At 44.3% G+C, this 13,750-nt stretch overlaps 1 protein-coding gene across 1 annotated transcript in view; it reads left to right on the forward strand.

The window, feature by feature from the left end:
- Positions 1-13,750, forward strand: part of LOC139272598 (ALK tyrosine kinase receptor-like) — a 1,661,561-nt gene that overhangs the window by 351,688 nt on the left and 1,296,123 nt on the right. Inside the window, exon 3 of the mRNA XM_070888679.1 lies at positions 2,590-2,745. Coding sequence (XP_070744780.1) covers positions 2,590-2,745 — 156 coding nt within the window. The remainder of the gene's footprint in view (positions 1-2,589; positions 2,746-13,750) is intronic.

Genomic DNA, 13,750 nt, shown 5'->3' on the forward strand with positions numbered 1-13,750 from the left:
AAAACAGGCGGGGGCTTCATTAATATATGCAAATTGGGGTCAAATTACATAGTTGAGACGAAGCAGAAATGTGGCCAAGAGGGGATGTCGTTGTGAGGGCAGCAGCAGCTGTTGAGCAAAAGGTGCAGCAAAGTATCCTTTCTGTGATTGGAGGGGAGGCATTGGAGGAGGTGGAGGAAAAGATTGACCATGGTGGGATTACAGTAGGGTAGTGCTGACCTGTACAGAGAGTAAGAGAATTGTGAATAATACTGCAGGTTGTATATTGCAGCAATATTGCTGCTGAATAATTTGACAGGGCACCGTTGCAAGCGCTCTATTCGGAGCTCCTTCACGGCAAATGAGCCAAAGGTGGACAGAGGAAATATTTCAAGGACACCCTCAAAACCTCCCAAATAAAGTGCAACATCCCCACCGACACCTGGAAGTCCCTGGCCAAAGATCATCCAAAGTGGAGGAACTGCATCCGGGAGGGCGCTGAGCGCCTCGAGTCTCATCGTCGAGAGCATGCAAAAACCAAGCGCATACAGCGGAAGGAGCGTGCGGCAAACCAGGCTCCCCACCCACCCTTTCCCTCAACCACTGTCAGTCCTACCTGTGCCAGAGACTGTAATTCCCGCATTGGACTGTTCAGTCACCTGAGAACTCACTTTAAGAGTGGAAGCAAGTCTTCCTCGATTCTGAGGGACTGCCTATGATGATGATGGTGATGTTAATGAGGTCTGACCACAAATTTGAGCCGGCCTCCCACCGACTGCATTGGATGTGAGGAGTGAATGCACCAGCCTCTATCGATCTGATAATTGCTGGAAATGCAAAACAGCCTCAACACTCCTTGCTGGTTCCATGGGTGTCAGTCATCCTGCAGGTCCTCACTCAAAAGGTCACTCTTCAGATTGAAAGGAATGCAGTGCTGCTGTCTAGCAATACGCCCTCAGTCGACAAATTATTTTTGAAACACAATCATTTTATATATATAATCACTAGCAGCTTAAAGGGGAATTAAAGTGTTGGACGAGGAAAGAAAAATCTTCTTTTTTTGACATTTTTAAAAACATCAGTCTCTCCCTGTGAGGGTCTTCCATTCTACTGGGCTTCTCTGTTGAGATTGATTACAGTTTCCCAGAGGAACTGTCAATTGAACAACGGTGACTGCCAGGCCCTAAATACTGTGCTAGAGTTACCTGCTCTAGGAAACCATACTAATTGATGGGAGTACACATTTCACATCCTATACCACGGCTTCCTGGGGCCAGCCGGCTTCAGAGGAGTCCTCAGGTTGAAAGAAAAAAGAAAGACTTGGATTTATATAGCGCCTTTCATGACCACCAGACATCTCAAAGCACTTCACAGCCAAAGAAGTACTTTTGAGTGTAGTCACTGTTGTAACGTAGGAAACGCAGCAGACAATTTGTGCACAGCAAGCTCCCACAAACCACAATGTGATAATGACCAGATAATCTGTTTTTTTGTTATGTTGATTGAGGGATAATATTGGCCAGGACACTGGGGATAACTCCCCTGCTCTTCTTCAAAATAGTGTCATGGGATCTTTTACGTCCACTTGAGAAAGCAGACGGGGCCTCGGTTGAATGTCTCATCCAAAAGACGGCACCTCCAACAGTGCAGCACTCCCTCAGCACTGCACTGGAGTGTCAGCCTAGATTGTTTTGTGAGTGGGACTTGAACCCACAACCTTCTGACAGAGGCGAGAGTGCTACCCACTGAGCCACTGGTTGGTTTGAAGTTGCAGACCTACTTTTTGCAATGGATTTTCTGGGACACACGGGGACATTCCCCATAATTGATATCACTGGCTAACAAGGGTGGAGCATTTAGGTAATGTTCCATGCTAGAATAAAGTTAGCATTTTTGAAGAAGATTGTTGAAGAAGTATCTGATAAGAATATTAATTTCTTCTATAAAAATGGGATATATTTGGAAAAGAAAGTACTCTCCCTACACTCTCCTTCTCCATTGACAGTTAACACTCCTATGTGGGGACAGGCTATAAGTGATTATACTAAAGCAGGCTTTGTACTGTAGCCTTATAACTTGTGGTAGCCATAAATCTGGTGACTTCAGTTTGAACCTCGTCTTCTCCACCAAGAGGAATCGACAGTTCTTGCTTTCTCTCTGAGCCGAACTGGCATTTTGAGGTGCTAAATCGCTTTTTACTCCAATCTTTATAATGGTTTTGATCACAATTTTGAATTTTCTGCTGTGTTCTGACGACCATGGGACAAAGTGTCCTCTTGCTGCTTTGTCATAAACAGGGTAAACACAGCAGGACGATTTTTTATATTCATATTCTAGCAACATTTGAAAAGTATTCTAAAATAATAGAATTGCAACTTCACTAGCGCTAATAGGCAGGGGAAACCTTCCTACTGTGTCCAAGGTGTCACAAGCACAAATCAACCAGAAGAAACGTCGCCCGCAATGGGTGGTTTTTCGGGCTAGCTCAATTCCTGGAAAGGTCTGCGCTAAAGACTCTGATGAAACATCTCGGGACACTTCAAGTTCTTCTTTGCCATGTCATTTCTTCTTGTAAGATGGTTCATGTGCACCTTATTTATATTGTTTCAGAATTCGACTGCGATTTCGAGACAGCGTGCGAGTTGGAATATTCTTCCGATGGTGAAGATGGATTGGCAGGTTGGGTGATTGCGACGCCACAGGATCTCTCCCTGATCACTGGGACTGCTGCACCAGATCAAGATTACTCTGAGAAGTCAAGTGAGGGTAAGGGAAACAATGCAGAGTGGTATAATTGAACAGAGAGAAAATCAGAGGATTGATTTTATTAACGTTACAAATCAGCTCGTAAAGAGAGCATTCAAAAGCTTTTGAAAATAGGGTTTCAGTTGTTTCATTTCATTCGAATAGATTTGACTTGTAGACATTGACTTGCTGCACATGAACATTTCTGATTTTGTAAAGAAAGTAATATGTCGAAATCTACCCCAGGAATTCCCTCAGGGATTCTCCCAATAACTTTGTGACAGGTCGGGGTGAGACCCGGATAGACATGTAAAACAGGTATTCACCGAAGTTACGGTGGCCAATCGGGAGAAACCCCAAGGAAATCCCAGCGTGCGTCTCTTATTTGCTTTAGTGGGTAGCACCCTGAATGGTCAATATGCTGCGCCTCAGAATAGTAAGAAATAGATTGATGTCCACATTACCTCACATGGTAAGTTCCCGAACGCAGTGTGCCATCGTGGGAAGGTAGGTGATCCCCGGAGGGAGAGAAGGAAAATCAGAGGAATTTCCTCAAGAGCTGCTTTGCTATGCTACTGTAACTTTGTTGCAAGAGTGACGGAAACCCCGACTGTGAGTAAACTGGCTTTCTGCCGCACTTCCAGCAGAGGTACGGCGGAGGTAGCTCGGATGAAATCTCCAACCATAGTCAGATCAATCCATTCTTGTATGTATACTGTTATGGCATTGCTTAATACAGCAAGAGGGAAGTATAGACTCATGTCCTACTGCTTCACGACAAAGTATGTTGGAGTCACCATATTGAAGAATGCTGAAAAATTCCTTTTAATTTCATGAATACTAAGCATTGCATTTCTTTCTCAAATGCTAAATGATTCTGTGGTATGTTGATATCATTGTGTGCAGATAAGGGCATTGAATCCTTGTTGGGTGTCACGGGGTGTAGGTCATCCTCTGATACCTCACCCAAGTAGTTATCATTCATGTCTGGGCTTTGACAGGATTTACCAGCAAACAGGTGGCATCACAAGCAAGCACAGCCATCTCCATCCAATATGCACACACTTTCCTACAATCGTCACTCAACTACAATAACAACTTACATTGGTAAAGCACCTTTGATATAGAAAAACATCCCAAGATATTTCATGGAAGAATCATTAGACAAACATTGACGCTGAGCCAAAGGAGGGGTGAATAAAACCTTGGTCAAAGAGGTGGGTTTTAAGGATGGTTTTAAAGAGGAGAGGCAGTGCAGAGGTTTAGGGAGGAACGGCCATAGCTTAGAGCCTATATGGTGAAGGGACAGCCACCAATGCTGGGGAAAAACGATTTTAGGCTGGCCATGAGGCCAGAGTTCAATGGAAAGTAAAGCGGGCAGCTAATCCAATCCCGTCAGTTTTCCCCTAGGCGAGTTAGCGACTGGCAGGACCCCCTCTCGATGGCCCCACCTTACCATTACCGCAACCTATTTTCCTGAGTTGGTGTCAATTAAATATGCAGAGTGAGCACCTAGTAATTGTCCCACCACTGCCAGAGAAAAACATAGTGTGATGCTGTAGCAGGGAACTCATTGCAGCACTCGAAGGGATGGAGCGACTGTTATAAAGAGGCAAAAGCTCCTAAATACTGCCGGCCAAAAAATTAAAAATGGGCTTGGTATTAGCCCAGCTTCACATTGTGCTGGGCTGGATGGTCTGGGAGACGGAGAGGTGGCCATTACTTACCTCTTGCCTCCTACCATCACAGCCCCTCTCACTGCTTCCTTTCTTCAGTTCTTTTGCAACAGCGCTTCATTGACCAAGTCCCCGTCCCTGTCCCCATCCCACTCTCCCTTCCGCAGAGTGTGCTTTGCAGGCTGTGGGGTGGGAAAATAACATGTGAGTTATGGGGTGGAATATGACAGATCTGGGAGTCAGCACATTTCAGGTTTCCCCGCTCCATTTGCCATGCCCCAACTCACACAAACGCTCAAAAACAGAAAGTTTCCCTGGGGAAAAAGTAATGCCAGTTAAAAAGTTAGCACTGGCACAGGTGCACGGAGTTGAATGGCCTCTTTCTGTGCTGTCATTGCTATGATTGTATCATTGTCAGTTTGGAGGAACAGATCAACCCTTTCCTCCCTGAACTTAAATTGGTTTGCCAATTTAGTTCTATATTATCACTCAAAATGCTGCCTGTTCTTATCCCACTTGTATTTAGTCGGCTTGATGGTAATTACAGCTCTTGTAGTAGATGGGCTTCAGATGCTAATCAGCTCTCCACCCCTCAGAACATTTGTGTTTACTGCACAGACTCTGGAAACCTAGCTTGCCTACATCTGTCTAAGTCTCTGTGTCGACTTTTCCCACTTGAAATAATCCCACTAGCCGTTCATCTATCTCAATTCTCTTCCCTTCTGCACAGTTTCTTCCACGGTTCTGCATTTTGGAGCATTTCACAGCATGCAAAGATGCAGCAACACCATTTCTCATGCCTGAGAAAGGAGTCAGAGTGATAACACGTTTATGCTATATTCCAGACTCACTAGTTAGATAAACTACTGCTGCCTAACCCCATTTATACTGCCAGACAGCTCCATTAAATACAATCTGCCTTCTCTCTGCCAATTCCTTCTCTCTGCAACCCAGGCTGCTACCATTCTGTATTAAACTCATTCTCAAAATTACATTAAAAAGATTGAAACCATCTGTGCATGCACTCACATATGTCCATTGCAGCAATTTAACAATTTTGTTTAATTTTATTTTAATGAGATGTATAGTGCTGGACAGCAGCTATAGGGATGGGCGGGATTGATAGCAAGAGCAATGGGGCTTATACTGGCAGGCATCCAAATGTTTCTAAATAGATTTTGTTTATTTCTCTTCTATTTCGGAGTTGCAGCACCCATATTTGTTTTAGGCTCCTTGTGATTTTATTGATATAACCGATATCACCCTGCTTTCGCATTAATCCCTGGAATATACAATTAGCCCCACAGTGCTTGAGTGCAAATCCTGAGAACGGGGACACTTAGGAGTAGACACTTGCGGCTGTACCGAGAACTCCAGAGGCACCGATCCCATGGACCTGGTGGGATTTCAGTACGCCTCCTTGTTGCTGCATTCGGAGCGTGCACTGAAAGAAAGAAAGACTTGCATTTATATCGTGCCTTTCACGACCACCGGACATCTCAAAGCGCTTTACAGCCAATGAAGTACTTTTGGACTGTAGTCACTGTTATCTTCTTCTTCTTAGGCAGTCCTTCGTATCGAGGATGACTTGCTTTCACACCAAAAAGAGATGAGTTCAATGAGTTCACAGATGTTTCAATGAAGGACCTAATATTCTAGATCCTGAACTAAATGTTGAAGGGTGGAAGATACCTGTGTGCGAATTTTTTTACCGTTGCACACCAGCCACCACACAGGCTTAACAGAGCTTGGTCTTGGTCCAGTGGCAAGGATTAACCAAGACAACTGGAGACCAGCTCTGCTGCACGGACCTAATGTGCACACATATTGCAGTGTGGGCTGGCCCGTGCTGCCCCTGGACCCATGCCGCTCCTGGGCCCCCAACTCATACCTCTCCTGGGCCCCGATCACATCACTCTGCAATCTCTCGCTGCTCCCTCGCCCCGACCTCGCTGCTCCTGCTGTACCTGCCCATACTATTGTAATGCATGAAACGCATCAGCCAACTTGCGCACAAGCAAACTCCTACAAACAGCAATGTGATAATGACCAGATAATCTTTTTTTGTTATGTTGATTGAGGGATAAATATAGGCCAGGACACTGGGGATAACTCCCCTGCGCTTCTTCGAAATAGTGCCATGGGATCTTTTACGTCCACCTGAGAGAGCAGATGGGGCCTCGGTTTAACGTCTCATCTGAAAGACAGCACCTCCGACAGTGCAGCACTCCCTCAGCACTGCACTGGGAGTGTCAGCCTAGATTGGGGATAGATTGCTGTTTGGAAGTAGCACTTTGGGCTCTGTACATTAGGTACGCCTCCTTTAATGGAGAGCCCACGATGTCACCAGACATGCCCCCAAAAGTGACAGTGGAAGGATGAGAGAGGCAGGCAGTTGAAGGATCCTCTAAGTTAGAAGTTCCTTAATACAGCAAGCAATTGGCAGAAACGAGTTCCACCACAGTTTCCTTCCTCTCCACTGGATTTCTGGGCAATTGTGGTGACTGGAAAGTTCTTATGTAGGTTTGTATTGTAACGGGTTTGTAAGTGTTTCTACTGAAGGGATTCTGAATTGTGCTGATGCTGCTCTCCAGTCTGCAGTCATGTATTTGCTCCCTCTCCCAAACAGCTTTCCCCATGGTAATTAGTTATGTTAATTTTCCCCTGGCTAGGAGAAAAGTCAGTTGAGACAGCTGGGTATTCAGTGGCAGTTATTGAAGGCTGAGCATAAGCTGCTTGCAAGCAAAGTAACATTTCCAATATTATTAAAGGGGTATTTAAAAAATATTTACTGTAGCAGGTGTTCCTCAACTACACACAGTCTTGCTGCAGAATCCATGTTCTCATAGAATCATAGGGCTCGAGTTTGGTCAAACCTAAGTTCCGCCCATGTACCATCGAAAGCACCGCTAAGATCCTGACGGTACTCTGGGTGGATGTTTGGTAGAAAAATGTGGGAAAAAAACGGGCCTTGCACGTCGATTCTGGGCGGCAGTGGGCGGTAGGTCGGATTCTGGGCAGCAAATGGGATCCTCGGAAAAGTAAACACTGAAGATAGAGTCGGGCCCAGGTGGTAGGTGGGGGGGAAACGGGAAAAATAAAACATTTTCAACACATGAAAAAAAACTACTACAAATCCTTCAGAGGACCCTATCCAACAAAATCACTGTTTTAAAAGAAGTGAAGAAAACAAGTGCACTGACCTTTTCTTGGAGCATGAAGGTAAGACCTGCCTCCACGTGGTGGTCTCTTCTGCTGCTGGAGCGGAGGACCGCCCGGACCAATCTCGGGAGGGAGCGGGCGGGAGGACTTTTGTCGGTGTTGCACACCGGCGCACGCCAGTGGACGCTCCCCAGCGGTCTTTCCCAGCCGGCGTGAGGGCCTCACCAAACTCGCTGGGAGGAGAGTGCGCCCAGAAAACATCGAGACCTTTTCTTGGCGGCCAAATTCGTGCCCATAGACACTTACAGCACGGAAGGAGGCCATTCGGCCCGTCATGCCTGTGCTGGCTCTTGGAACAGTTGTGCTTAGTCCCACATCCCTGCTTTTTGTCCGTCACCCTCTAATGTTCCTCAAGTCCCTGTCCAACTCCCTTTCAAAATTATTTATGGAATCTGCTTCCACCACCTGTTCAGGTAGAGCATTCAGATCCTGACAAATCTCCGAGTGAAAAAGGTTTTCCTCATCTCCCATCTAGATCTTTTGCCAATGATTTTAAATCTATGGCCTCCGGTTATTGACCCTCTCGACAGAGGGAATAGTTATTCTCTCTCTACTCCAACAAAATATCTCATCATCTTGAAAATCTCTATTCAGTCACTTAAGCTTCTCTGTTTCAAGGAGAACAGTCCTAACTTTTCCAATCTCTCCTCATAACTGAAGTCGCTCGTCCCGGGTAACATCCCGGAAAACCATTTCTGTAACCTTTCGAAGGCCTTTACACCTTTCCTCAACATGAACAGGTTAGAAAATCACTCAAAAAACAATTAGGGATGCAAAGAGGAATAACAAAATGAAATTCTACTGATACGTAAATAACAAAAGAAAAATCAGGATCGGGATAGAGCCACTAAGGGATACACACCTTGGGGAGACCAGAGAGACTAACATGGTGGACATGACATTAGAAGAGATCAAAAAAGATATTGGGGTGAAAATTGCAATCGGAGCTTCCTTCGTACGAACGCCTCCAACCCGAAAAAAATCTACGAAAGTACCTGGTGATCTAGATTCGCTGCCCAGCACATGGGAAGATGTCTTTCAGGTACGTACGGACAAGCTGGAGTCACATGGGCCTGGACCACCAATCACTATGCAGTATTCTCATTGCTAAAAATAGGAGCTCTGTTTGTACGGACTCCCATTACTATCAATGAGAAAAATCCTTAAAACACAGAAACACAGCATAATAAATAAATTAAAAACCTCACATATTGAAAATTAATTGAAATTAAATGTTTTAGAAAAGAAAAATATTTTTTGGAAATTTTTTAACTGTGTTTTAAAAGTGTTAAAAATAAACGGCCCTGAAATCCCGGCCTCCCCGGGTACGTACAGAGTGTGTATGGACCTGGGAAGGCATCGCAAAAGCCGGTTTTCCGATCCAACACATCTCGGCAGCCATGACATTCACATGGGCAAGATTGCGGTATTTACCCATCTCTTGCCCTGCGAATGTCCATAAAACTCTTGCGCCTGATAAAAGCAGGCGCTTAGCCTACTTTTTCCAGCGTAAGAGTTTTAAAACATACAAAAACATAGAAAAATAAAATTTTTAAAATACATTTTAAAGTTAAAAACGCAGCCCACTAAGGTAAGTTTATTTTAAACCATAATTAAAAAATGTTAAAAAAAAAAAATCGGAAAAATACATATTTTTTCTAAGACATTTATTAACTTTAATTTAAATTAATGTTATTTTGATATTTTTTATTGGTGTTTTGGTGTTGGGGGGGGGGGGGTTCTCAATCCTAATAATGAGGACTCCTACTTACGGAGTTCCCATTAGTATGAATGAGAAAATACTGTACCTGGATTGGCTGCCCAGTGCCACGTGACTCCAGCTTCAGCTCCCGACGTGCACGCGCTCCGTTGCGCAAGGAGAGGAGGCCTCAGGACCGAGATCGCTGGTGGGCGCAGCAGCAAAAGGTAAGTGCGTATCTTTTCTCTAGAATTGAGTCGAACGCCCGTGGGAAGAAAGAATTGGGATTTCAGGGCCATGTGTTTTAATAGTGTTAAAAATAAACTTACCTTAATAGGCAGGGTTTTTAATATAAAAATGAGTGTTTAATTTAATTTTTATGTGTTTTACAAATGTTACCCTGGTAAAAGTTGTCGTGTATGTAGGCACCTTTCGTAATGACTCCACAAGGCAGGGTATGATACTTAAACTGCGTAGACCTGTAGTCCTTTATTTGCAGCTCCTGTGTGAGGACAACAAGCTGTGAGTTCCTTTTTATACTGGGTTACCTGCAGTTTGCAGGTAATCCTTCGGTCTCCAGCAGAAGCACCCTCTGGTGTACAGGTAAGGTGTGTACAGTATAAGGGTACATTCAGTGTGGCATAACAGTGTTACATACATCACACAGTAAACAGGCATGCATACATAACAAAAGTAAGCTATGTGCCTGCTTTCACCAGGCGTAAAAGTTTGAAGGACATTCACTGGGCATGAGTTGGGCAAATAGCCCAATCTCTCCCATGCAGATGTCCTTCTCCCGGGGATGCAGAGGATCTGTATGGAGAAATCTTGACAGATCGGAAAAACCGGTTTTCGGCGCATGCGCATCACGCCCAGAAAACCAATTTTGCGAGGCCGAAATTTTCGGCCCAAAGACATTTAAGATAGAAAGGGGGGATATAACTGATAAACTAATCAAACTTAGAGAGAATAAAACCCCTGGTCCATATGTTTGCATCCACACAAACCAAAAGAAGTTAGAGAAGCGATAGCAGAGGCACCATTACATATAGATAAAAATTCATTAGAAAAGGCAATAATGCACAGCTAGTGTGATACCTATATTTAAAAAGGGAAATAGAACAAGTCCAGGGAGCTATAAACCAATTAGTTTAACGTCAGTGGCAGGAAAGATAATGGATTTCTTACTCAAAATGTAATAGAAAAAACATCTCGAAACTGAAAATATAATAAAGAGTCGTCAGCATGGATTTCAAAAGGGATGGTCATGCTTGACTAACTTTATTGAATTCTTTGAAGTAGTAACAGAAAGGGTAGAAAGGGTAATACATAAGATTAGTGCAGTAATATATTTGGTTTTTTAAAAGGCCTTTGATAGGGTACCGCATAGTAGAATCATGACTAAGTTCAGAGCATGTGGAGTCAGAGGATGAGCAGCAGAATACATAGCAAGATGGCTACAAAACAGAGAGCAAGGGGTTAAAGGTAATTACTCAGACTGGTTGAAGGGCAGCACTGTTGTTCACCATTTATATAAACGATGTGGACTCAGGAATTGGAAGCACGATTTCAAAATATGCAGACAACACTAAATTGGGGGATGTAGTTAATACAGACGAGGACTGCGACAACATAGAGGAAGACATTAATAATTTTGCAGAATGGGTGTGTATATGGTAAATGAACTTCAATATTGGTAAGTGTGAGGTGGTATATGTTGGTATGAAGAGTAAGGAGGCCACACATTGCTTGGAAAATAAATGTCTTAATTGGGTAGAGGAGCAGGGGAATCAGGGAGCGGGGGATGGGGGGCGAGGTGGAACAGATACACAAATCATTAAAAGTAGCGACGCAAGTTAATCATAGAACCATAGAATGGTTACAGCACAGAAGAAGGCCATTTGGCCTGTCGATCCCGTGCTGGCTCTCCGCAAGAGCACTTCAGTTAGTCCCACTCCTCTGCCCTTTCCCCGTAATAGAAACATAGAAACATAGAAAATAGGTGCAGGAGTAGGCCATTCGGCCCTTCTAGCCTGCACCGCCATTCAATGAGTTCATGGCTGAACATGCAACTTCAGTACCCCATTCCTGCTTTCTTGCCATACCCCTTGATCCCCCTAGTAGTAAGGACTAAATCTAACTCCTTTTTGAATATATTTAGCGAATTGGCCTCAACAACTTTCTGTGGTAGAGAATTCCACAGGTTCACCACTCTCTGGGTGAAGAAATTTCTCCTCATCTCGGTCCTAAATGGCTTACCCCTTATCCTTAGACTGTGACCCCGGGCTCCGGACTTCCCCAACATTGGGAACATTCTTCCTGCATCTAACCTGTCTAAACCCATCAGAATTTTAAACGTTTCCATAAGGTCCCCTCTCATTCTTCTGAATTCCAGTGAATACAAGCCCAGTTGATTTAGTCTTTCTTGATAGGTCAGTCCCGCCATCCCAGGAATCAGTCTGGTGAACCTTCGCTGCACTCCCTCAATAACAAGAATGTCCTTCCTCAGGTTAGGAGACCAAAACTGTACACAATACTCCAGGTGTGGCCTCACCAAGGCCCTGTACAACTGTAGCAACACCTCCCTGCCCCTGTACTCAAATCCCCTCGCTATGAAGGCCAACATGCCATTTGCTTTCTTAACCGCCTGCTGTATCTGCATGCCAACCTTCAATGACTGATGTACCATGACACCCAGGTCTCGTTGCACCTCCCCTTTTCCTAATCTGTCACCATTCAGATAATAGTCTGTCTCTCTGTTTTTACCACCAAAGTGGACAACCTCACATTTATCCACATTATACTTTATCTGCCATGCATTTGCCCACTCACCTAACCTATCCAAGTCGCTCTGCAGCCTCATAGCATCCTCCTCGCAGCTCACACTGCCACCTAACTTAGTGTAATCCGCAAATTTGGAGATACTACATTTAATCCCCTTGTCTAAATCATTAATATACAGTGTAAACAGCTGGGGCCCCAGCACAGAACCTTGCGGTACCCCACTAGTCACCGCCTGCCATTCTGAAAAGTACCCATTTACTCCTACTCTTTGCTTCCTGTCTGACAACCATTTCTCAATCCATGTCAGCACACTACCCCCAATCCCATGTGCTTTAACTTTGCACATTAATCTCTTGTGTGGAACCTTGTCGAAAGCCTTCTGAAAGTCCAAATATACCACATCAACTGGTTCTCCCTTGTCCACTCTACTGGAAACATCCTCAAAAAATTCCAGAAGATTTGTCAAGCATGATTTCCCTTTCACAAATCCATGCTGACTTGGACCTATCATGTCACCTCTTTCCAAATGCGCTGCTATGACATCCTTAATAATTGATTCCATCATCTTACCCACTACCGATGTCAGGCTGACCGGTCTATAATTCCCTGTTTTCTCTCTCCCTCCTTTTTTAAAAAGTGGGGTTACATTGGCTACCCTCCACTCGATAGGAACTGATCCAGAGTCAATGGAATGTTGGAAAATGACTGTCAATGCATCCGCTATTTCCAAGGCCACCTCCTTAAGTACTCTGGGATGCAGTCCATCAGACTCTGGAGATTTATCGGCCTTCAATCCCATCAATTTCCCCAACACAATTTCCTGACTAATAAGGATTTCCCTCAGTTCCTCCTCCTTACTAGACCCTCTGACCCTTCTTATATCCGGAATGTTGTTAGTGTCCTCCTTAGTGAATACCGAACCAAAGTACTTGTTCAATTGGTCCGCCATTTCTTTGTTCCCCGTTATGACTTCCCCTGATTCTGACTGCAGGGGACCTACATTTGTCTTTACTAACCTTTTTCTCTTTACATATCTATAGAAACTTTTGCAATCCGTCTTAATGTTCCCTGCAAGCTTCTTCCCGTACTCTATTTTCCCTGCCCTAATCAAACCCTTTGTCCTCCTCTGCTGAGTTCTAAATTTCTCCCAGTCTCTGGGTTCGCTGCTATTTCTGGCCAATTTGTATGCCACTTCCTTGGCTTAATACTATCCCTGATTTCCCTTGATAGCCACGGTTGAGCCACCTTCGCTTTTTTATTTTTATGCCAGACAGGAATGTACAATTGTTGTAGTTCATCCATGCGGTCTCTAAATGTCTGCCATTGCCCATCCACAGTCAACCCCTCAAGTATCATTCGCCAATCAATCCTAGCCAATTCACGCCTCATGCCTTCAAAGTTATCCTTCTTTAAGTTCTGGACCATGGTCTCTGAATTAACTGTTTCATTCTCCATCCTAATGTAGAATTCCACCATATTATGGTCACTCTCCCCCAAGGGGCCTCGCACAACGAGATTGCTAATTAATCCTCTCTCATTACACAACACCCAGTCTAAGATGGCTTCTCCCCTAGTTGGTTCCTCGAAATATTGGTCTAAAAAAACATCCCTTATGCACTCCAGGAAATCCTCCTCCACCGTATTG

Source organism: Pristiophorus japonicus, chromosome 9 (genome assembly GCF_044704955.1).
Source record: "Pristiophorus japonicus isolate sPriJap1 chromosome 9, sPriJap1.hap1, whole genome shotgun sequence".
Taxonomy (NCBI): Eukaryota; Metazoa; Chordata; class Chondrichthyes; family Pristiophoridae; genus Pristiophorus; species Pristiophorus japonicus.